General features: G+C 33.3%; 2 protein-coding genes and 1 pseudogene across 3 annotated transcripts; 2 read left to right on the forward strand and 1 right to left on the reverse strand.

The window, feature by feature from the left end:
• Positions 1-6352: 6352 nt before the first annotated feature.
• LOC128155902 (transient receptor potential cation channel subfamily V member 5-like) lies at positions 6353-9836 on the forward strand. Its single transcript, XM_052817790.1, has one exon. The coding sequence runs from the start codon at positions 6353-6355 to the stop codon at positions 8720-8722; it is 2370 nt and encodes a 789-aa protein (XP_052673750.1). The 3' UTR covers positions 8723-9836.
• Positions 9837-14789: 4953 nt separating this feature from the next.
• On the forward strand, positions 14790-16983 carry LOC128156124 (transient receptor potential cation channel subfamily V member 5-like). Of its 2 annotated transcripts, none has more exons than XM_052818144.1 (3): positions 14790-16138; positions 16532-16638; positions 16823-16983. In XM_052818144.1, the coding sequence occupies exons 1-3, from the start codon at positions 14857-14859 to the stop codon at positions 16889-16891; spliced, it is 1458 nt and encodes a 485-aa protein (XP_052674104.1). In that variant the 5' UTR covers positions 14790-14856; the 3' UTR covers positions 16892-16983. The 2 variants fall into 2 exon arrangements, with proteins under 2 accessions (XP_052674104.1, XP_052674105.1); XM_052818145.1 differs by having other exon boundaries at positions 16758-16941.
• Positions 16984-23328: 6345 nt separating this feature from the next.
• On the reverse strand, positions 23329-25511 carry LOC128155904 (uncharacterized; annotated as a pseudogene).
• Positions 25512-25523: the final 12 nt, after the last annotated feature.

Genomic DNA, 25523 nt, shown 5'->3' on the forward strand with positions numbered 1-25523 from the left:
GTAAGAAAATCAAACAACCGTCTCCATGGAAACATTAAAGACAATTTTGTTTAATTTTATGTATTATTGGCAGTTTATGTTTATGTTTCTTATTTTATTATGTAATGCTTACCAAATATTTATGAAAAAAATAAAAGCATATCTTTTCAAACTTATGTTTTAGATAACCCAAACTGAAATCTTTTTATCTGGCATCCGTCTCTGTCCGTTCGTCTATCTGTGCACTTTTGACATTTTTTAACTTCTCCAGAAACAATGAGGCATTTCTAACCAAACTTAGCACAAATAATCTCAAGGTTAACGGGGTTCAAATTTGTTAAAATAAAGGGCAATACCCTTTTTCAAAGAAGAAGGGGATGGGGTAATAATGAACTAGATATCTGCTATGATCTTAACATTTGACCTTAAAAACTTGTTTCAGGGCCACTGCACATATTTTGCATGAAAAAGTTCTCTTTATGTAAAGTATGGGCCAGACAGTGATAAAGGAAATGTGTATATGCCTCAGAAAAAAGCTTTTAAGACTAGTCTTATATGTATTTGACCTTGAACAACACTCAAGGTCACTAAACATCCTTGACCAAAGACACTCTGTGGGTGAAATATGAGCCAGAGTAAACGAGAGAGAGAGAGAGAGAGAGAGAGAGAGAGAGAGAGAGAGAGAGAGATGGATGGGCGGATATAGTGATTACTATAGGTCATATGTACTTGTAAGTAATGATACATCTGTTGATTGTACAGATGGTTAATAATGCTTGCATTTATTTCAGCTGCAAAATAAAGATGAAAGTAATTTTAATTATAAATTATGTATTATTAATATATGTTGGTCAGAATCCCAATTGTTGTAGTCTCCATTGCTTGAAATTTTTATTCAATCACTCAAACCGCTTGAATTTTTTTATTAATGGATGAACACATATGCTTTCATTGTATGATGGAGCAGTTTCCAGAAAGTTTAAAGAATTTAAAACTGCTTCTTAGCATCCATGGTTATTTTCTGTTACACGTGTACACTTTTAATACTAAAGAAGTCCTAGTATAGAACTTGATGTGAAACACTCTAGTCTCCTTTCAATCAAAATATTTACCTGACTGCTAGATTCATTCCATATTTTCTATTTATCTATTGTCAAGGATCACGAATTTTCAACTTTACAATCTAGATTTACAAATACCCGATACGATATCATAATTATAGCGAGCGCAGCTCGCGGGCGCGCAGCGCCGGTGCAAAGCGAGCTCTACCGGCAAGGCGTGTGTGAATAGAAAATTCGGACTATTTGCACATTCATTCAACGGATTTTTTTGGCGTCAGTAAATCGGACCAGTAATGCCTTGTTTAAATCGTCCCAGTAGTTCCCTGTAATTATGGTTTCACACTCTCACGAGAACAAGATAAAAGACTATGTACATGTAAGCATTAATTGTAAATAACACAACGCCAATTTCCATTACTTTTAAGACTAACGGAGTTATCGTCCTTTCGAGTGACGTCACAGTGGATTTCTTACACATTGATCCGACAAAATTTTTCGGCGTCAGTAAATTTCGACCCACAATGCAATTCCTCAATGTCGGCCGATCTCACTAGACTGGATACCATCTCGCGAGAATCAAAGTAAAACTTTTGAGAAACACATAAATTGTGTAATTTCCAGAACATCATGCTTTTTAAGTAAACAAAACAGTATTTTTCGCGTAGTTTTTTCTAGTGTGTTTTCAAAGAGACAGACTACACTTGACCGACGTGAACTTTGACGTCACAATAAGGGGAAACTACTCTAAGTAGTTATTGTAAATCTGCTGAAATTATAAATACCAAAATCTTCTCAAAATCTTGCAGAGCTAACGAATCGGGACATTTCTTCAGAGATGGGAAACAGCTGTAACCTGCTCTCCTTTGGATGAATGCTCACATTTTTTTTATTCACTATATTTACGGTAATTTCCAGGAACGTTTTTAAATGGGACATGGCAACATCATTCAAAAACTCTTCACAAGCAAAAAGAAAAATAAAATTCTCAAAATCAGGAAAACTCTAATCGGGGTGAGGAATAGGGAGAGTGTGGTTTGCCTTAAGCTCTTTAGCTGCTCAAAAGTGTCTTCATTTTCACTACAATTTACGGTATTACATGCTCCAGGGGGATCCATTTTCCTTATGTGATCAACACATTTTTTTATACGTAAATTTGATTTTATTTAAACCGGGGGGGGGGGGGGGATCTGTGATAAGTCAATTTTTATTTGTAAGTTTAAGAAAAATGTATGCTGCAAGAAAAGAGGAAATAAACTGCAATGTACATTATGTTAAAATCTTATTCAACAATATTTCATCTGAGATTTTAAACTGGCGTGCGACCAGTATATATAAACAATCTGATTAAAATCAGATCTTTGATCCGCTCCGACAAACTCTGATGTCGCTACACTTTGTTCAGCGTATCAGAATTTCGGAGCGTTACAAAGATCTGATTTTAATCAGATTGGTATATAAATAAATAAAAAGTCTTATGAATTATGACATGCATAATGAAAATTTACTGGACAAATAGGTATGTTTATTTTATTTTGCATTCAAATTCATTTGCTAATTAACGTCACTACTTTTATTTTTATTGATTTATCATAATTCATTTTTGATCACCTGCTGCGCTCGCCCCAACGGTCGCACCGTAAAACATATTATTTCTACATGCAATATTTACATAATAAAATTTTACAATTCCTGCAGGTTACACATGCAGAAAATTTCCATATATTTTCATCGAAATATCCAAATATTTAGTAAGGCACGTTAATTTGCTATTATTACATTCCTAATGCATAATATTTCATTCCTCAGATTGTTCCATACCATTTAAAATTTTTGCTCTAATTAAGGAATGGCTCAATCAGAATGTCTGATTTATACAGAACTCGACACCGGAGTTATACAAATGTATATGCGTAAAATATTATTTCTCAGCAGAAAAAATACTTTCATGGAGTTAAAATTTAAATAAATGTTGTGTATGTCTGTCTAGATACAGATACTTATGTTTGTATTATGAACGCATTCAATTAAGAAATTATCCAATTGTCATGTATTTGATACTGATTTTGAATGTTTATTATTTGATAAGAGATATATAAAAATTTCATTAGCTGGAGGAAAGAAAGGTAACTCTGATTATAATACTTTGGACCCAACAAAACATTTTAAACATGTTCAATAAGTGTTTTCCTGGGGACGATTCATTGTCATTTTAAGACGGGGTCACGTGACCCCGTCTATTAGTTTACTGTCAGCCGAAGTCTCAAACCAGAAGGCACGCGTAGAACACATGAATTGAGTCTACGCGTAAGAAAATAGTGCAGAAAGTTTTCATGCATATTAGTAAATATATATTATAAAAACACGCATTAAATCTTTTACGTCCTCTGTGTATAAATTAAATTCTATTTAGAAAATAAACAAATAGTTTTATTGATCAAAATATTCCTGCTCGGGTTCAAATGTGGAATGAGTTACGTAACTGAATGCACAACGCCGTTGACAATTCAGTTGGTGTTCGAGCTCATTAATCAATAAAAGAGGTTGAAGGTTGAATCGAATGTAATGTTCCCAAACGCAATGTATCATTTTTGAAAAGTTTTGAATTTTATTTTGACAATATTTCACCTGATACTACCGAACTTCATGCACAAGCCGGAGTTAAAATTAGGACGGATTATACACAGATGTCTTACATAGTAAATAGATATTTCATTGGCTTCCAGTCTACCTGCAGTATGACTGCTGTTCGTCTCTAAAGGAATTTTGTACATAGAAAATAAAACCAAATCTGAATTTACCTTCTCGTTCATTGGCTCTTTAATCAATTAAACTGAATTAAAATTTTGAACAATGCATTGTAAGCAAAATCTATATAGATTATGCTTTTTGGGTGACCAATTCATCAAATAATATATACAATCTTATAGATTAAAGAACCAAGTTAAATGTTAATGTTCATGCTGTCTGGCTTAGTTGGAATCAGGCTTAGAGTGAATTACATTGTAAAGTAATGCATTACATTACCATTTCTTCACAAATTAGGACATTAAATTACCATTACCAGTACTTAATTGTCTTGAAGTAATGCATTACATTACCATTACCAAAAGTCAATACGTTTTCAAAAGGTAATTTAAAAGCTGAATAAAGAGTTAAACTTTTTGTATATGTTTCGTAAATAAAACATGCTTAAACACATTTACAGGTTCGTGCTCACTATCAGGTTCAAACTTAATGACTTATACAAGATTGCTGTTACACTTGTAGTTCTCAAAGTAAGGTCGGTCCCGTAACATTTACACGCTAATGGCAAAGTTGCCAATCTCTGTTATTAATGTCTCTGATTTTCGGAGTATGATTTTTAATGAACGGAACGGTTGTATCGTAATTCGTGTAGGTGATGCACGAGTTTACACAAAAAGTAGTAAGTGGCGAACGGATTTATTTTTACCTATTAATTTTGCATGAATCGCTGCAAGAAAATCGTGTCAGATATGTCGGTCTAAAAAATCAAAATGGCGACCGTGACAAACCCTTTTATTGTTAGAGTACTTGGAATCTTATTGTTAAAAGAAATATTTCTAACGTCAGGTGCCTGTGTTTGTTATCGGTATACAAATGTTAACTTTGTTTATTAATTCAGCAGTTTGAGATTTTGGGGTTTTTTCATAAACATTGTATAACGGATACCGTCCGACTTGTGAATTTTCTCTTGGATCACAAAATTGAATAAATCTAATGATTTACATTATCAACCTTGATATAGTTGTTTTGATTTTCTCGGTTAGTAGTAATTTTTAAAATTGTTCCTTGGTGTCTTATTTCACACAAAATACCGTTGTGTCAATTTTCTAAAATTATGAGGTCTGGGATTGAGTAAAATTTAGACAAAGTATTAGACAATTGCAAAAAGCCAATTTAACGTAGATTGAAACAACTAATTAAAATTCATAATTTTTGGAAGCATATCACAGGGGCTCGTCACGAAGTTTTTTCAACCTTTTATATATACCACCTCTATACTATAAAATACACAAGGGAGGAATCAAAACTCGGAAAAATCGCTACCTCCCGATTTCGGTCGCCTCGTATTAATTCTTCTCGGACGTTAAACCCTGCACTCTAGGTATCATTAGATCGGGAAAGGACCATGGTTTTTAGGAATACCTGCAAAATTTAAACATCGGCAACAATTTTAGAAGTTTTCACGCATTTTTTTTCCAGTTTACTCTCCGGTGACACTTTCTTCGATCAGATGTCGCGCTCTCATTGGTCAATTCAATGTTGCTCAAGATAACTCGTACGCGGACTTGTATTTTAGAGGGATTTTCAAACGATATTCAAACTTGCTTTGATGCAAGAAATACATAGTCACGTCCTACCGAATGTCCGAGGTATTGTTAAAATATTTCTACATAAATATGAAAATTAATACATATACTCACCACGTAATAAGAACTTCTTCACTCATCATTTGAATATCCCTCTAAAATACGAGTCAACGTACGATTTATCTTGATCAACAAAATTAACCAATGAGACCGCATGAATAAATTTGGTGCGCAACATCTGATCGAAGAAAGTGTCACCGGAGAGTAAACTGGAAAAAAATGCGTGAAAACTTCTAAAATTGTTGCCGATGTTTAAATTTTGCAGGTATTCCTAAAAACCATGGTCCTTTCCCGATCTAATGATACCTAGAGTGCAGGGTTTAACGTCCGAGAAGAATTAATACGAGGCGACCGAAATCGGGAGGTAGCGATTTTTCCGAGTTTTGATTCCTCCCTTGTGTATTTTTTTAGTATAAAGGTGGTATATATAAAAGGTTGAAAAAACTTCGTGACGAGCCCCTGTGAGCATATTCGAGAAAATCAAGGACAATTACAAATTCAAACTTTCAAGACCTCGTCTTTCAGTACTCTCAGTAATTTAATTAGTTACTTCTCTTCATAATTTTTTTTTCATTCTAGATACAACGGGGAAAGTGACCCTGACTCCTGACACCCATATTGACCAGATCATGCAATGACAAGTTTATTGTATCATGTCATTTAAACTTTGGGTCGAGTTCCCATAGAAACTGGTCAGTACATATACAATTTGACATGTTATTTTATGACAGTTTGATAAGGTCTTTATCTTGGAAAATTTTCGGCAAAATCGGTTTCTATGAATGCCGGAAAAGTGCTTACAGAAAATGTGTCTTAATTTGTCAACAGAAAATTTTGATCGAAAAATATCACAAAGCTGAATTTTATTTTCTGTGTTTTTTAAAAAAGCCGTTAATTTCAGGTCTAGCAAAATTTTTCATCATGGAGCGAACGAAGTACCTTACAAAGTCAACGACGCAATTGATTAATAGCGGTGAAAAAGAAGAATTTCTTCTTTTACTTGCAAAAGATATAAAAAGCGGAGATGTTAAGAGTGCCAATATTAGGCTTGATACTTTAGAAAGAAAAGAAAGTCTTGAATGGCTGAAAGAGTATTCATCCTATAATAGTAAAAGCGAAACTCTACTCCATTTAGCAGTCAAGAAGCTTGATGAGGAATCTTTCATAAGAAAGCTCGCAGAACTATGTTCTCAGTTACTTACTTCACAAGTCAAAGATCAAGAGAAATTTTGTGGACAGACAGTCCTTCATATATCCATTACCAAGGGAAACGCTGTACTGACCAAAACACTGCTGGATGTTGTCCATCAGAAAGAAAACGACAGAATGTCAGAATTATTACAGTTAACGGCGACAGGAGGTCGGTTTGTGAACACTGTGATGATGGGACAACTTCCTCTATCAGTGGCTGCACTGACGGGTAATGCCGAGATCGTTGACATTCTCTTAGATTATGGAGCTAATTTGCATGCTCAAAATGGGGAGGGTGATACCGTATTCCATTCTATAGTTAAATATGCGGCAATATACCCAGAAAAAGTAATGGCTATCATTCAAATGTTTCGATATCTTACCGGAAAACTGGAAAGCAAATATCAAATCGACACAACCATAGATATCAACTCTGAAGATGATAAATGTCGACACATACATTCGTTTGTTTTGTTCATGAAAAATAGAGAGAACATGACTCCACTTCAACTTGCCGCCAAACACGGAGTTTTTGAGCTTTTTGAAGAGATAATTAACATGAGAAATGTTTACTGCTTTATCAGAGAAAACGATGGGTTGTATGACGTTAAAGAGTACGACATAACAGAAATAGACAATGTTAGCATTATTCGCACCTCAGATCACAGACGTGAACAACGAGTTGCTTCCAAACCAGAAAACACAACTCCACAGTTTGAAGGAGAACCTACAAAAAGACTTCACATAAATGAAACGCCATGTGGGCCTTGCTGTTTCAATCCCGATTCTGTATCGGTATTAGAGATGCTATTCAGATATGACTACGACAGAAAAGATGCCTATCGTATTATTGAGTTAACTCCTGTAAAAAATATCATAAAAATGAAATGGGACATTTATAAATGGGTTTTCCTATTGTTGATGATACTTCATTATCTTTTTATAACATTTCTCACTATATATAGCGTATACAACGTTGAATTAGGCATTCAAACAGTGAATGGAAATAATGCCTCATTATTTTCTGAAATTTTTGTATACGGGTTTCGATGGGTATCATTTTGTTGTGGCTCTTTATATGGTTTCATTGGGTTTCGTTTATTAAGTGCTAAGTTCCGAAAGAAAAATATCATTTTTTACTTTACGCATAATTTAGAATATATTACTCCAATGCTAATTTTATCTGTTACAATGATCCTCGATGTAGTGTGGTCTTTAATAGAAGAACACGACAATATTCCACTTATTGTTGCTTTGATTTGCGGCTGGTGGTTGAATATATTCTTTCTTTCACCAATAAAACATTTCAGCTTCTTCACAGAACTAATTAAGCAGGTGATCATCGGGGATCTTATCCGATTTGGACTAGTTATTCTATTTGGATTGTTTTCTTTCTCCGCTGGGATGTACATCGTTTTTCGAGGAACAGGCGAAGATGATTTCTCGTCATACAGAAGTACGATGATGGCAATGTTTAAGCTTGGAATTGGGATCAGCGATATAAGCGTACTATATTCTGCCCGAATTCCGTGGGTAGCGGTTACAATCTTCATTGTCTTTACAGTTTTTACATATCTTCTCATGCTTAATGCCTTGATTGCGATGATGTCACAGACATGTTCCCTTGTGCTAGAAGAACGGTTTCCTCAGTGGCGAACACAACAACTGTCTATTGTTCTCTTAATAGAGGATATATTCTGTTATTGCTGTTTTGAGTATATATTGTCATGTGTAGGGACACCAATAACTTCAAAAGGTTATGATCCAATGACAAGGACGAAGAAAAAAGAAAAGCGATATGTCTTAGAAATACATTCCTTGCAAATGGAATATGCGACACAAGAGGACAAAACATCTATAAACAAAAAATCTGCCAAAAGGCAAACACTATGCCTACAATCAATAGTCGAGGAAAACCTATTAAGGAGTCAAACTTTTACAAATCCTCTTTCCTCTAATATTTTCCCAGCTCGACAAAGTTCGATTTATACGACGGCCGTTCAAGCCTCTGGGTCTTTTCAACCGTACGGTGCTCGTAAGTCAAAAGAGGGAAAAAAAAGAAAGCGTCTAGAAAAATTAGATGAAATGAACACTAACTAAGAAAATGAAGAGTCAAAAAAGTTTAGACCAGTATCACCAAGAGTACGTTCATCTAAGAAACCGACTTTAGTATCGCAGATGGGAAAATCCTTTTCCGAGAATGGCATGGAAACTCGAAACCAACATTCGCCTGTTGTGGATATTGAGCCATTGACTTGTCATCTTAATCTAGCTAAATCACCGTTTGATAGACAAAAGAACGAAAAAAAAACCATCTGAGTATGAAATCTGAAATATAACTGATTCTTTCACTTGAAAGAAATTAGTAGGTCATTTTAGAAAATGTATATGAATCTCAAAGTGGAAATTATAAGTGTATGAATTTGTCTGTGATGATATTGTAGGGGAAAAAACCCCCGAAACAATTATTGTTAATATTAGATAAGACATTTTAGCGAGTATTTTTGATTCATGCTTCGTTGTTTTCGATGCTTTACAGCAAGGGAATGGCATATCACGTTTGGGATTTCACATGAAATGTTGTCGTTAACCTTCTTACATTTTAAAAGATATATTTTTTTTTATTGAAACATGTTTGGTTATTTAGCTGATGAATGTTGTTAAAGAGGCATGGCCACGATTTTGGTCAATAATGTACTTCCAAATTATAATGTTTACAATGCTTCAGTAAGGCGTGCATTTTTAATAGGCAACAAAAATTAAAGCATCACCAGTTGAGTTATAAGTTCCAGAGATAACAGGTCTTTGCTATGTTTTACAAGTTGTTTTTAAAAATTCCAGTTTTTGACCCAAAATAATAGTTTAAATGTTAAGAAATGATTATTCATGCTTTAAAGGAAAAAGAAGATTGAAAATTCAGCTTGTTTAGTAAACCTACATGTATGTAAACAAAAACAGGACACGTGCCCTGTTTACAAGACCTGTGAGTCTTCTACCTTGTCGATAATTCAACGACTTACTCTTAAATTTCATTTGATCATTAGAAATGAAGTACTAAAGCATTGTAACTAATAGAAACAGAAAAATAGTATTTAACTTAATTAAATAGTGACCATGCCTCTTATATGGTTGATACATGTTTGTTATGTAAAAGTTTGCTTTATAATCATACATTATATTGTGTATAAAACCGGAGTGCATAGTTTGAGATGAATTAATGTACGATTAAAATGTTTTAGAAAAAAAAAATTAAGACACTTTCTTCATTTTGATTGAAGTAGATATGCATACAAATACCAATTACTGCTTATGTAACTATAATATATGGTGTCAGAATAATTAACAAAAGTATGTTATTTGAAATGAGTTTATTGTCGATAATGGCCTTATCGGCTTCAATTGTATAAAAACAAAATATGTAGGTATGAAGGCTATTACCACGAGATTTACCCTGGGAACGGATAAACACCTCTTGGTGGCGAATCTTAGAACATATTTGTACTAGAATTTAACAGTCCATATAAAAAATATGAACACAACTGGTAAGCCTAAATCCGCAGTTAGCAAACAACTTGAAGGGCATCTGCCGTCCTTGAATAACAACCATGACGGTTTGTCAGAAAGCGTTGGTTCCTAAAATGAAATATAAAAACAGGAGCGCAGAAAAACCAGATAACTCCTGAACGATGTCCGTGAGGTCACCACTGGTAAGACAGAACTAACACAGTCTGCCCGACCAGTAGGGCAGTCTGTTGGGGTTTACTTAGATATAATAACATGAGGCCAATAGGCCTTAACGGTCACCTGAATACCATAGCCCATTCACAAAATAGTCGAGGATTCACATAAATGCATTCAATTGAGTTTCATTATGGAGTAGATGATTATAATATTGCAATGACATCCACCTCACTGCCTGAAATTTTTTCGAAAAGGACTCTTAACCCTATAGCGTAGCACAAAACTTTAAGATCGTAACAGAGTGTATGAAAAGGTGCACAGATCCAATTCAAATTCTTTTCTCATATATGTTAACTTTCTAGATAGGTTTAAATTTTACATGTTTTCATAGATAAACTAAAATTAGGTGGCTAGTATACTACTTATTACTTTACAATTAACAAGTCTACTTGTTTATTTACAAAGAAATGAGGGCTGTTTTTGTTTCAAATAATAAAAATACCTGCATAACTATTTTGATCCTACAACTTCTGAATTACACTATATTTAATTATTGATTACTACATATATACAAGCCAAGGAAGATAACCCCTTTATAAAAAAGCAAGGGAAGATAACTCCATTAACTGTTATACTCCTCTTCAGTGAACTCTTTTTAAATGCTTTCACAATATCTTATCGATAACTTGGATGGGCAGCTTCATTTTTTTTCTTTTCTAAACATGTAAATAAACTCATTTCTTTCATTGAAATTCCTGAGCAGAATAAAATAATAAGACAAATGCATACCCCCCTTTCCCAACCATAACCCTTGCCTTACATGCACGTGACATAAAAATTATCAAAGATGATAGGATAATTTTTTTTTCTAAATATGCAGTTAGTTTTTATTCTGTGTTCTGTGTCTGCAGAGAAGAAGATTTTTTAAACGTTATATGCATTAACACTAAATGGCCATATTGCCCCCACTACGACCTGAACCCCTGACCCAGGGGCCATGAATTTTCCAATTAAGGTAGAGGGGTTTGTGGACATCATAACCATGCATTCAGTTTTTCTCCACATGTGTGGGAGTAATAGGAAGATTTTCTAAGATTTAATACATTTTCACTATATGGCTAAATTAGCCACGCATTTACAAAGGAATATTGGACTAGATATTTAAAAATCTACCTCTCAAAAACCAATCAGCCAGGAACGCTGAAACTTGTATTAAAACATCCTAAAGTTTGGGGAAATTTAAGTTTTTTTTTCAAATCATGATCCCTTGGGTATGATGGGATTACAAGGTGACAGAGGGACAAAATTTACATTGGAATATCTAGAATTTTAAAAAAAATCTTAAAAACCATTTGCCAAGAAAAGATCTAACTTTAGAGAACGCAACCTCAGGTAATGTAGATTCAAATTCAATATTTTTGTAATTAGACAACCCCTAATATAAGATTTTAATATATGAAGGAGACAAAATTGACATCCTTTAATCAGAAAAGAGACCAAAGTATACAGGAACCGTTATACGTCTTAAAAGTTTAGCACCCCCCCCTTCCAATATGAGGGAGCTCAAATTGGCATCCTTGAGTCAGAAATGGGGATACAGAGGATATAGAGTGTGATCACTCTTCCATGGCACCTGATCCTACCTCTTATTTGTTTAGAGGTTCGTGTTTGCTTTTCTCCTGTTTTATATTTTTCCTTTGGACTTTTGATATTGAACACTGTTTGTTATCGCCAAGTATAACGCATAACGAATTGCGATTAAACGCAAAGCTTTGCATTTAAACATAGTAGCTTTGCGTTTAAACGCAATAGAAATTAATTTTCCAAGTAAATTGGCCTTAATGAGCTTTCGTAATATAGAATATACAGATATAAAATGTATTGTTGAATTGAAAATTAACCTGATCCGATTTTATTCATTAAAAAACTCATTCAAAGAATATTTTGCAGTTCTACATAAGCTCATTGAAGAATGGTGTTCCGATGGGGCCACATTGACCTTCGCACTTTCGCCTTTAGGTCGAAGATGCGAGTTTAAATGCCGACAATGTTTATTAAAAACTAAGATATTTTTTGGAAAGAAGCTTTTATCTGTGTTTTAAGTATCCAATATCATTTGACGTACTTTGACCAAGTATTGTGGATTGATTTAGATTTTCTGAAAACGCAAAAGCATACTTACCATACAGCATTGCAACCTTCAGATGATAAATTTGCAATAGAAATGGGCACAGTGATCTTATAATGTAATGCCTTTTGATTAAAAAATCAATATGATCTTCAACCAGTTTTTAAAGCAAAAGTACGAGGGTTATCCCAAAATAGCGTAGACAGAACACATAACTTAAAATCTGTTCATTGCAATTTTATTAGATTTCTATGTTTTCTTCAACGGCCCTTTGGCAAACAATACTGAAAAATTCAAATCTGTAATTTATGAATTTCTTGAGAAAATGAATAATTTGAAACAACAAGTTTTGTATGGCGGCGAAATGTGCGACGTCAAAAATGTTCATGTCGAATTAATGATCCAACATTCATTTATTTAACTTATTTAATCTCAAACAATATTTGATTTCAAAACATAATTTAAATGCAAATTACTAAAACCCTTTGTGGCACAAGTTTTATCTTTATGTGTCTTTGATTAGCTGAATAACGCCACTTGTCTACGCTATTTTGGGACAACCCTCGTACAGTACTGAAATCTTATATATTTCCAAATTCAAATGGTGCTCTTTGTGTTTAATTTTGTAATAAGTTTAATTATCTACTATGAAATACAAGTTAATTAAAATATATATTCGGCTTAACACTTTATAATTTACTACTCATTTTCCATGTATTTACCTCACACTGAGAGCATTAATTGCATTTCAATTGTTTTTCATGATTTGTGTAGAATGCATAACTACTGACTAGTGAATCTCACGCCGTTTTTAAAAAAATAGCGTGGTCCACATATCATTTACATACTTATTTTGGTTAATATCTGAATAAATATTGTTAAATAAGATTTAGTACTTTGCTGTATTTAATTTATTCTAAGTATCAGATATAGTCATATATATCCTTAAACACAGAACAGTACTAATGCTTGTTTGGCCTAAGGTCTATACTGTATGTATGATCCGGGCTCTGCTGCTGTTTTCACCAACACCACTTCGTTTATTTGTCTTTCAGGCCTAATAGAGAATATGTATCGATTCTTGTTAAAAAAAATATTGGAACAGCAAACTTGCCCATTTTGAACTGTTTATAATAATCAAATAAAACTTTCAATCTGTTTTATTGTTGTAAAAAATTAAACATTAATTTACCTTGAAAATTAGGTTTTTTGATGGCTTTCTCAAGTCATCGCAGAAATTTACTATGTATAACTTGTATTACCAGCCTAAATTTCAGCCTCTTGGCAAAAAAAATGTCTGGAAAGATATATGTATTGTTATTATTTCTTTATCGGCTCCAGATAGTTTTCTTTTAAGGACTTTTTCTGACCTTCTGGTAAATGTTGAAAATGTGTTTTTGTAATGTATTGCATGCAACATTATTTTTTGCAAAATATCTAATAGAAGGGGTCTTTGTCTAGCTTCTATATAAAATAATGAACGCCGCAGATCTCTAAATGAGGGGAGCACAAACTTTATTGGAGACTTGTTATATAAAGAAGTTAATTTCAAAATCATACAATCGCATATTATTCTATGTAATGGTTTTTAGATAACAAAATCACAGGTAGTGGCATGTCACAATTCGTTTTTAAGTATTGAACAGCAAATAAATGATAAAATTTATAAACAAAACTAAACTTTTAAACAAAACAAAATTTTGAAAAAATATTCAAACAACATATGTTGTTTCCCGATACCAACAGTTACACCAATGTTTGTAGTTGTTAAGTATGAAGTTGTTTTCTGTATAGTGAGACGTAGTAGATTGCATTTGATGTACTTCGACCTTGAGTTAAAAGATAATTTCCACTCAACATGAAAAATAGACATACACCTACGGTACTTCCATTGACAGTGTGCTTTCAAGTACTTAAAGGTATGGATGTGGTAGGGTCTATCAAATTACTTTTATATTAATTTGTAATAATATACATATATTAAGTTAAACTTATTGGTATTCGGTTACTTTTACTTAACGTATTAGGTTAGAATATTAGGTTGTGTTGTTAAAGTTCACGCTTTAATTTTGAATTTAAAAAAAATCTTATTTACAAAACATAATATGGATCTGATAAACTTTATTACTTTAGATTTCTAATTAAAAGCAAGGAATTAATATCCACGTAAAATCGCGAGAAGCACATCTCGCGATTTTTAAATTGTCGGATTTATTTTTCAAACATTTGTAGCCTACATGAAACTGTGATAAAAATCCGGCATTCTCTGTTTGATTCTTAAAACTAAATTACTAGGAATATATTTACCTTATCATTCTATTGTTTTTTAAACAGCAAACATTGCGAAATGGAAGGACTGTATTATATAAAAAAATATGAAGATGATTTAGAAAAAGATCAGGAAGAAAATGTTGAAAGTTCAACAATGGGTGTAGAATCACGGGAAATAGAACAAGACCGCTTAGAACACATAAAAACTTCCACAAAAGAACTGATAAATACAAACAACTCTGAAAAGGTTCTTTTTGAACTAGGAAAAGATATTATCAATGCAGATATTATAAGTGCAAAAGCGAGACTAGAAGCGTTGAAGGACCGGAAGAAGCCCGATTGGCTGAAGATGTACCAAAGCCCTGACAAGCAAGGCGAAACCCTGCTTCATTTGGCAATTAAAAGCCTGGATGATATAGCTCTAGTTACAAATCTATCGGAGATGTGTCCAGATTTACTTCTGATGTCAAGGGAGCAATCACCAATATTTCACGGACAGACAGCACTACATATGGCAATTACCAAAAGCAACAAAGAAGCAATTCAAGAAATGTTAAGAGTTGGCATTAGATATAAGAAAAAGGAGATGTCGACTCTGTTGCACATTCGCGCAACAGGATCTCGGTTCGTGAACACGGTGATGATGGGGCAACTTCCTTTAACTGTCGCCGCACTGACGGGGAATACCGATATAGTTGATGTTTTGTTGGAGTTTGGAGCTGATTTAAACATTCAAAATGAAGAGGAAGACACTGTGTTGCATTCATTAGTTAAATACGCAGCAACATACCCAGAGAAAGTAATAACCATTATTCAGATGATGCAACATATAAATCAGAAACTGGAAAACAAACATCGAATCGACAGTAGCACGTTTGACCATTTCGGAAATGATATGCACCGAAAGGCTAACTCCTTCCTTTGGCTTGTGAAAAACAAAGAAAGCTTGACGCCTCTCCAACTTTCCGCAAAGCACGGAGTAACGGAACTGTTCGAAGAAATTCTTAATCTAAAAAATGTGTACTGCTATATCAGTGCAAATGATGGATTGTTTGATGTCAAAGAGTATGACATCACAGAAATAGATACTGTCAGCGTTATAAACTTGGCGCAAAGCCATAAACAATCCAAATCTATCCCTGAAAACTTCGACGGAATAGCAAGAAATATCGTACAGTCAAATCAAACAAACTGTGCCTTTTGTTGGTCTTATCCTGAAACAGAATCCATCTTGGAAATGCTTTTCAATAGTGACTATGACAGCAAAGACGCATATCGCATCATAGAGTTACCGCCAGTTCAGAATATCATAAAAATGAAATGGAAGAGATATAATAAGTGGTTTATATCGTGGATGATACTTCATTATGTTTCAATGATACTATTAACAATGTATAGCGTATATAATGTTGAACTGAGGATTCCAAGTGTGCAAGGTAACAATACCACCACGTCTCAGTCTGTTGTTTGCGTTTTTCAATGGTATTCTTTTAGTGTAGGTTCAATCTATGGCTTTATCGTATGTTGTTTAATGATTGCTAAGTTCCGTAAAAAGAATGTCTTTAATTACTTTTTTCACAATATGGAATATATATTTCCCATGCTGATACTATCTATAACGATGGTTATTGATGTTTTATGGTCCTTAATAGAAGAACACGACAACATTCCTTTAATCATTGCACTTATTTGTGGCTGGTGGTTGAACGTATTTTTCCTTTCACCCTTTCAAAAATTCAGCTTCTTCACAGAACTTATCAAACGTGTAATCACCGGTGATCTTCTCCGGTTTGGACTGGTGATTCTTTTTGGGCTTTTTTCATTTACAGCTGGAATGTACATTGTGTTCAGGGGAACAGACGAAGAAGATTTTTCTTCGTATGGAAGAACGATGATGGCAATGTTTAAGCTCGGGATAGGGATCGACGATATAGGGGTGTTGTATTCTGCACGAATTCCATGGGTAGCAATATCTATCTTTACAGTCTTTACTACCTTTACATATATACTTATGTTGAATGCGTTGATTGCAATGATGTCTCAAACATGTTCTAGAGTGTCAGAAGAACGATTTCCCCAATGGCGAATACAACAGCTCTCTATCATTCTTGTTATTGAAGATCTTATCTGTCGCTGCTGTTTTAAGAATATACGTAGTGCAGGAACCAAGAGGAAAGTTTGTGGATTAGATCCAAAAACAAGACAAATAAAATTCGAAGAAAGGTACTTTCTAGAAATTCATGCCCTACGCAAGGAATTTGCAACAGCAGAGGATAAAGTACGAGTACAAAAAAAATCAAATGACTCGGAAGTACAACGAAATTTTTCGAACAGCGGTAATAGTATAATAACGAGGAATAATTTTTCTTCATCAGGAAGATATACTCCTCCAATGGTCGATAAAACATCGCCGCAGAATGACTTATTAGCACATTCTTTTCGTTTGAAAAAGAATACAAGGCAGATAGTGCCTATCTCTACAGCAGAGCCACACATTCAACGAAAACATAGAAGAGAATTTTCACAAGAGAAAAATGTCTTAAACGAAGACGACAAAGTTGCCCATTATTTCCAAAAATTGGACCCATCCACTAGACGCATAACTCTTGCCAGAAAACCGCCAACCGGATTAAATTCTCAGAAAGAGCGAGATCAAGTAGAATGTGAAATCCGTACTCTTACTGATTATTAATGATGTCTCTGACTGTATGTGTTGGATACATTAATAAACAGTTAAATCCTTTCGTATAAAGCGTTAGAGTAGTAAAGTTTTGATTATTGTATTGACTTATGTTGAATACTTATATTTATGTTTTGGTTTTGAAAAAAAATGATTTGATTTCTTTATATCTAAGTCAATGTTAAATTCAAAGTTAATCAATATAAATTTTAATTAAAAACTCCTCTTACTTATATTTCATTCCTACCTGTCTACAGGTTTATTTTTGCTTCGTGTAACTTTCGCCGTTTTAAACTAGCAAACTGATCCGCCCGTCTTGAATTCTCCCAGACATAGTTTTGTTCAAAGAGGGATAGTTTGAGCCATTGGAATCGCCCAAGATTTAAATTAGCCCGCTGAAAGCGAGGGCGCAAAATACGAAATTAAGATGGGACCAATATTTCCCTGTATACAGTATCAACAAATCAATCACAATGATACTTATTTGATATATCTATATGTTTTGAATATTAAAATGTTAATCAATTGTGATCATGAACATATTTCAAAAGTTTTTTTTGTCTCTTAGATTAAATAATAAATGATACCAATATGTATTTTGAACTTTTTTCTTGTAATATTAATAACACTGTTCATCTGTTCAATGGTAAACAGTTGACCAAAAGTACCATATATTAAAAATGCATGAAAATGTACCATCTATAAATATTGTTTTTTAAGACGTGGTAATAAAACAACCAAAGAACTTTTCACTAAACAAAATATAGTATCAAATGTTTTGATGTTATTTTGGTGTTTTATAAATCATTAATACCCTATTTTGGTTTTTAACATAACGAATCTTAGTTTGGTTAAAAGAAACAAGCGTCTTTTCTTACACGTTACGAAAACCAACATTTCAAACCTACAATATTACAATTTTATTCAAGTTGCAACAGTTATTAGTTGTATAATGTTTAAAGATGAACAAGAATGTCAAAGATTAGTGACGTTTGATGAAAATAAAATTTTCTATATAAACAGAATTAAGAAAAAAGACCATTCTGTCATATGCTACATGACGTTTTAAAAAAATCAAAGCGCCAACGCACTTATCAGGAGAACCATTGCTATTTGAAAGAGTAAAAAGGTAATTAATTAGATTTATCTGCTTTATATGCGTCTCAAGCAACACACACTGTTGGTATCCGATTTTCAGATTTTGAAATGTATGTTGTGTTTGAGATAAAAAGTTTCACATCATAAGAAAACTATAATCAACCTTTTTAATGCTTGTTTTGTACATAAATTAACCTTTAAATAATTAATTAAATAATAAATGACTTAGAATTATAAAAGTTTCAGCGAGTAAAAAAGTGTACGTAACAAAATGTAGTAATCTCAAATTACTCTAAATGTAATGAAGCGGATTTTACAGTATGTTACGACATGTTAGCTTATTATTACGGCGTATCAAAACATGTACGTTCAAAGCACTCTACCAGGCATGTACTTACATGAAGATGGCGAATAGTTTTAGTTTCATATTATTACCATGCCCATTTGAGATAGAATGGAAGTGAGATAATGATTGTTGACTGTCGATAACACTACATTTCAATTCCATTGCTGATTCTCGAGTAGATTTGATAACTTGAAACTGCGCATTTGATTGTAGATAAAAGCGCCCAGATGTGTACTGTGTACCGAAGAGGAAAATAGAAATTACGAATAAAAACTCCAATATTTCGGTCAGTGGTGGGGCAGCCGTATATTATTTACCAAGATTTCTGGTTTCATTTTTTACGTTTGATATAGCTGTATATAAGGAAAATATGATTTGTGCAGACATTCTTTCTACTTATAAGTTCATTGAAGTGAGAAATAACAAAAATATAGGTTCTCCATTTAAAAAAGCTATGTTCATCTTTTAATGTAAATTTATAAAATTGAAGTCTGAATGTATCTCTGATCTCAGTATGGTTGTTATCATGACCGGGCTCTCTAATAAGTAATAACAACACAAATTTTATACACAATAAAATATTTATATACGATATCTACAAATATACAAAAATTCAACATTTCAAGACGGGAGACGGTGCATCGACGTCGGCTCCCAACATCTCGTCTCTGCCAGTCACAACGATGATATCCTTAGCCAGTGCCCAATGTGTCGTCCACCACAAGGTCAAGACCCGTGTCATCTTCAAAGTGCGGAAACTCTTTTGTATGTCAACCATGAGCCGTCAGTCCTCATAAACACCTCCTTGGCCAATGCAGAGAGCGTCGTCTATACATTAAATGAGACTAAACCTAGGGAAACTTTAACACTAAAGCTTACACAAGTATACTGTATTAATGACCATAAACGGTCTCCGTACAATACATTTAAACAGAGTACATAATCGACACTTAGGGCGATTTTATTGATAAAAAACTAGTTTAGGTTTTAATTCTGTTTTGCATAACTTTTTATCTATTTGCAAACCCGTTTTTGAACAAGTTTCAAACCGAAACTAGTTTTTTGTCTTTATCAGCTTCAAAGTGAAATTAGTTTCCGGAAAAACTGAAAACCAACTCTGGCTGCAGTTTCAAGGGTTTTAAATCTGTTTAAGATGGCGGAAAGAGAGGTGTTCGAAAGAGAGTTGTTGATACCAAAGTGCGGAACACGCGGCAATGTATCGTCCTTACGTCAAACTTATATGAATCAAAGGATCTATGATAGAACATATTACTGACCAAAATAAAACGTGGGAGAGAGTGATTCCATTAATACTAACAGTGACAGATACTCTTTGCAATCTCCAACACGAAAACAAAAAAAACTTTTGAAGTTGTCGAGGAAAAAAACTGCGTCGTGTGAAGAAAACATTTTTTTTTTAAATATGCACAAAGATAATAATAAAGGTTTAGATCAAATGAAACCAAAAAATGAACCAAAATTAAAAAAAACCCCTGAGAATACGATAGTTAATTTAATAGCAAAGCTAGTGGACAAAATTAATTACAGTGAAGAAATAATTCTGCTATACAAAATGTTTTTTTGACAATTTAATACATGTCCAAATTTGTTTCAGATCTGCAAAAAGGATTTAAATTTTAAATTGGGAATTAGATAAAAATTGTATTAATCCCTTCGAAAGTATTTAGCAATTTTTATCCTTTGTTTTTTATAAACCAAGTCAAAGGGATAGAGGTGTGTTATTTTATCATTATTTGTCTTTATATGTGCCTGTCTGTAAAAATATTTTTGTGGCACTATGTATTGAATGCGCTTGGAATTCTGATACACTGTTTGTTTAAGCAATATCATTTGAGGATTTATTTATAAATTCATTGGTAATTAGATGCAATTTTTTCCAAATAAAAACTTGTTTAAAACTACCCTAATTAATTGCAATATACGTACTGAAAGAATGGAAATGACCGATGCGTTATAAGTTTTTGTCTTTGTGAATTCATTGAAAGATCTGCTCTAAACATTTTGTTTAAGTAGAAATTGTAATATTTGAAATAAGTTTGCATGTCTATTTCATTGCTGGCCACTAAATCAAGGCTCTTTGAAATCAACAAGATTTGTCTAGGACCACGTTATAGCTGCATATTTCACCGGTGTCACTGTTAACTCCCTTTTCCATATCAAGCATATCAAAAAAAATTAAACGCCTGAATTTTCCTCGAAATTCATTGAACCTTCATTGATCTGTTTACTGACATTCGTGTAGAACTATGCATATATTTATTATAGTTTTTCTTAGCTGTATTCACATTTCCATAATACATGTACAAACAATAAAACACGCTTAAAACGAAGCGCCAGGAATGGGCGATTTGACTTCGTTTTAAACCGTTATTCGTTACATTCATCAAGTTAACAACATCTAGTCTTGCAATAGTTACGTGGAATCTCCAAATATGTTGGTATTGCCCGCAAAAAACTGTCCCTATTGTTAGCTATAGAATAAAGACTTTCATGCAAATGCAAATGTGTTTAAATATTATCTGCCTGGTTTCTAACAGAATTTAAACTTTTTTTGAATCATAAACCTAAATTTGAACTAGTTTTTGATCAATAAATTTGCCCTTAAAAAATATGTGTTCATACCGTAGCGAACAGAAAAGGTAGCTAAACAACACTTTATACTAAATATTTAATCAATACGTCACTATTTAAAGAATAAGGAATCATTCTTTTCTCTTCTAACCCCCGTTATAATAAAATGGCTTTGTTTTGTCTTTGTATAATAATAAGCAATGTGCAGGGTAATTTTTCCAATCAAAAATTATTTCAAAAAATTATCACTCAAAAAAAATGTACAAATTGTGCATAATGTGCAGCTAAGTAAACTCAATTACTCAGGGAACAAAACCGAAAGGGTCCTCATAAGTATGGCATATGAGCTTTGCATTTTTTGTATTACTATACAGAAGTTTTTTTTTCTGTCCTTCAAATATGATCGATTCTGCTGGTATAAATAAATGACGATGATTGGGCAATATGGAAATTAATTTGGTACTGTAAAAAGCCACAACAATCGGACTAAGCAGTTTTATGATGATGAAAACCTTACGGCAAAAATGAATATAGATATATATAAGGATTTTCCCAATATATGTATTATGTATCCTTTATTAAACACGATACTTAATACAAAACATTAAATACAAAAAGATAATTTATACTTTTACATTTAGAATTTGATCTTATTAATTTAGATAAAATTAGATAATCTAAGGCATTAAAAAGGTCAGTCTCAGTCAATATTTCTCATTATTATTTTATATTTTTCAATATAAAATTCTTTTTAGACAGTGCAACTTGAAATCAACTAACAATCCAATTCTGTTTCCCCATAAAAATGTTTGCGTAGGATTTAGTCATTTGGTGCCCTTAAGTGTCCCACTTAGTTTTATAAAATGTTTGCTGTCTAAATTATAAAAATGTTTTATTCCTATTGTACAAAGTGTGTTTGAAATATGACTGCAAATGGGGTCGCGAATTGGTCTATAAATTTCAACATTTTCAGCGTGGGATGACTTACTTCTGGGCTTCCGGGAATTTCTTCCTGTTTGAGAATTATGGACACCAAACTAACTAATTATAAATAGTTCAAATAAATAGACCAGTTAAATATTTACAAAATTTTAAAGAGTTTTTTCATTGGTTATCATTGTTTTCCACGTAAAATATATCAAAGTGTTTTTAATTTCAGTATGTTCGCGATTAGACAATCGTAAGCGAACTATAAATTCTAATTACATTAGTTTATTAGCTAATTCGAGAAAAATAATGTTCTAAAGTGCAAATTGTTACAGTGAATACATTTATACACATTCATTAATATAGACATGCATTTTAACTAATCTACAAAAAGAACGATTATTAAATTAAAATCAAAAACAATAGTTCTGTATTAATTAATAGAAAAAAATATGAAGTGTCTAGCTATCACAACGCGTGAACTGTTCCAAAAATCAATGGTCAGTAAGAGTGCGGATTTCACACTTTAATGGTTCTGTGTCTTTCTGAGGTTTTAAACTTCTTTGCTGTGATCTTGCAAGAAACATCGTCCGGGTAGAATTTAAGTTTGTTGATATTTGATCTTGTTTTTCACTATCACTCTCGGATAAATATTTTTTCTTTTGCGATGTCGAAGATAGCTTCTTATTTTTTCGTCTGGCATCTGGCTCTTCAGGTGATACTTTTTCTTTTCTGGTGTTCTTCGTCCAACTATAAGACGGTTCAATTCCTGCATTTAGTAGTGGTATTTTATCGACATCAATTTCTGCAAGTGGACCTACGGGAATTCTTGAATTCATGATTTCATTGTTTGTTACTACACCGTCAACGATGTTGAGAGAGGAACGTGGTGTTTTCGTGTTTGATTTTCTTCGTTTGCATTTTTTATTATCTGATAAGTTTTTGTCTTGGAATGTTTGAGTTTCTTTGTCGTGCATTCGTACTTAATTTTGCAGTTTATTGTTTGCTACTACACAATCAACCACGTTAGAAAAATAATGTGAGTCATTCGTTTTCTTTTGTACTCGATTTTTTTCTTCTGTAGTGGCATACTCCATCTGCAGGGAATGTATTTCTAAAAAAGTATCGTTCTTCCAAATTTCTTTGTTTTGTTATTGGATCTAACCCACGAACATCCTTTTTTATACCTGCACTTGATAAATGTTCTGAAAACAACAGAGAGTTGTTGGATTCGCCACAGAGGAAATCGGTCTTCTGACACATTAGAACATGTCTGTGACATCATTGCAATCAAAGCATTCAACATCAGTATATACGTGAAGGTGGTAAAGACAATAAAGATCGTAATAGCTGCCAATGGAATTCGCGCGGAATACAACACCCCTATATCGTCGATCCCGATCCCAAGTTTTAACATTGCCATCATCGTACTTTCATATGACGAAAATTCTTCTATGTCGGTTCCCCGAAACACAATGTACATTCCAGCCGTAAATGAAAAAAGTCCAAAAAGAATGACTAATCCAAACCTCATAAGATCCCCTGTAATCACACGCTCTATCAGTTCTGTAAAGAAGCTAAATTCCTGAAACGGAGAAAGGAAAAATACATTCAACCACCAGCCAAAAATTAATGCAATTATGATAGGAATGTTGTCATGGTTCTCTACAATGGACCACATCACATCAATTATCATTGTTATAGCTAGTATCATCATTGGACTTATATATTCTAAATTGTGTGAAAAGTAATCCGTCATATTCGTTTTGCGGAACTTTGCAATCAATAAACAACTGGCAATCGAACCATAGAATACACCAAGAGAGGCCCATCGAAATCCGTAAACAAAATCCTTAGATAACGTGGTTGCATTGTTGCCATGCGCGCTTGGAATACCTAACTCAACATTGTATACACTGTATATGGTTAACAATGTCATAAAAACATAGTGGAGAATCATCCATGAAATGAAAAACCATTGATAAGTGCTCCATTTCATTTTAATGAAATACTGAACTGGAGGTAGCTCAATGATGCGATACGCATCTTTGCTTTCATAATCTCGTCTAAATAGCATTTCCAAAAAGCATTCAGTGTCAGGATAAGAACAACAAACAGCGCAAGATGTTTCATTTGACTGTGGTACATTTCTTGAAATGCCTTGAATCTTTCGAGATATTGAGTTCGGTTGTTTTTGGCTTTGCCATAAGCGAATAATGCTGACAGTATCTATTTCCGTAATAGCATATTCTTTAACGTCAAATAATCCTTCGTTAGCACTGATGTAACAGTAGACATCCTTTATGTTAAGATTTTTTCCAAAAGTTTAGTCACACCGTGCTTAACCGCAAGCTGAAGAGGCGTTAAGTTGTCTTTGTTTCTCAGAAACCAGAGAAATGAATGAGTATAGCGATGCATTTCTATATCTGAATATTCATGAAAGTCGCTTTTAATTTTATTACGAATATGGCGTACCATTTGAATTACGCCGATAACTTTTTCTGGATATATTGCAGCATATTTCACTAACGAATGAAATACTGTGTCATCCTTTTTTTGAGCGTGCAAATCAGCTTTGTTATCTATGAGTAAATCTACGATTTCTGTATCCCCTCCGAGCGCAGCTACTGTCAAAGGAAGTTGTCCCATCATAACAGTATTAACAAACTGAGATCCTGTTGCACAAATGTTCAGCATAGTTGACATATTAAATTTGTTGAGTTACTGCCAACTTCTAGCATGGCTTCAACTGCTCTTTTGTTACCTTTGGCAATAGCCATATGTAGTGCTGTTTGTCCTCTAAACTCTCTTGACTGCTCTCTACCCATAAGGAGTAAATCCGGACACAGAGTTGATAGTTTTTTAACTAACACTAAATTGTTTGGCTTTTGATTGCTAAGTGGAGCAGACTTTCACCTTGTTGCTCGGGAATTTCATATAACTGTAACAATTTACATTTTCCCAATTTTTTAAACGCATCAAGTCTCGCTGCTGCGTTAACCATTTCTTTATTTCTTATATCTTTAACAAGTTGACGAAGGACATCATTAGATTTATTTTTGGTTATTGATGCCACTGAAGATTCAATAATCTGTTGTTTAAGATTACCATTCATATTTATCTCTGCATGTTTAGTTGAACTGTTAGCTTGATTTTTGTCAGCCATTCTGGAAAATTT

The sequence above is a fragment of the Crassostrea angulata genome, chromosome 7 (assembly GCF_025612915.1).
Source record: "Crassostrea angulata isolate pt1a10 chromosome 7, ASM2561291v2, whole genome shotgun sequence".
Classification (NCBI taxonomy): Eukaryota; Metazoa; Mollusca; class Bivalvia; order Ostreida; family Ostreidae; genus Magallana; species Magallana angulata.

Excerpts from the sequence above, each read along its gene's own strand:
- LOC128155902 (XM_052817790.1), top strand. The coding sequence starts at position 6,353 with ATGGAGCGAACGAAGTACCTTACAAAGTCAACGACGCAATTGATTAAT.
- LOC128156124 (XM_052818144.1), top strand. The coding sequence starts at position 14,857 with ATGGGTGTAGAATCACGGGAAATAGAACAAGACCGCTTAGAACACATA. Across the intron at positions 16,139-16,531 it reads GAGGATTCCAAGTGTGCAAG|CTGGAATGTACATTGTGTTC; the intron begins GTAACAATACCA and ends TTTCATTTACAG. Across the intron at positions 16,639-16,822 it reads TAGGGATCGACGATATAGGG|ATCTTATCTGTCGCTGCTGT; the intron begins GTGTTGTATTCT and ends TTGTTATTGAAG.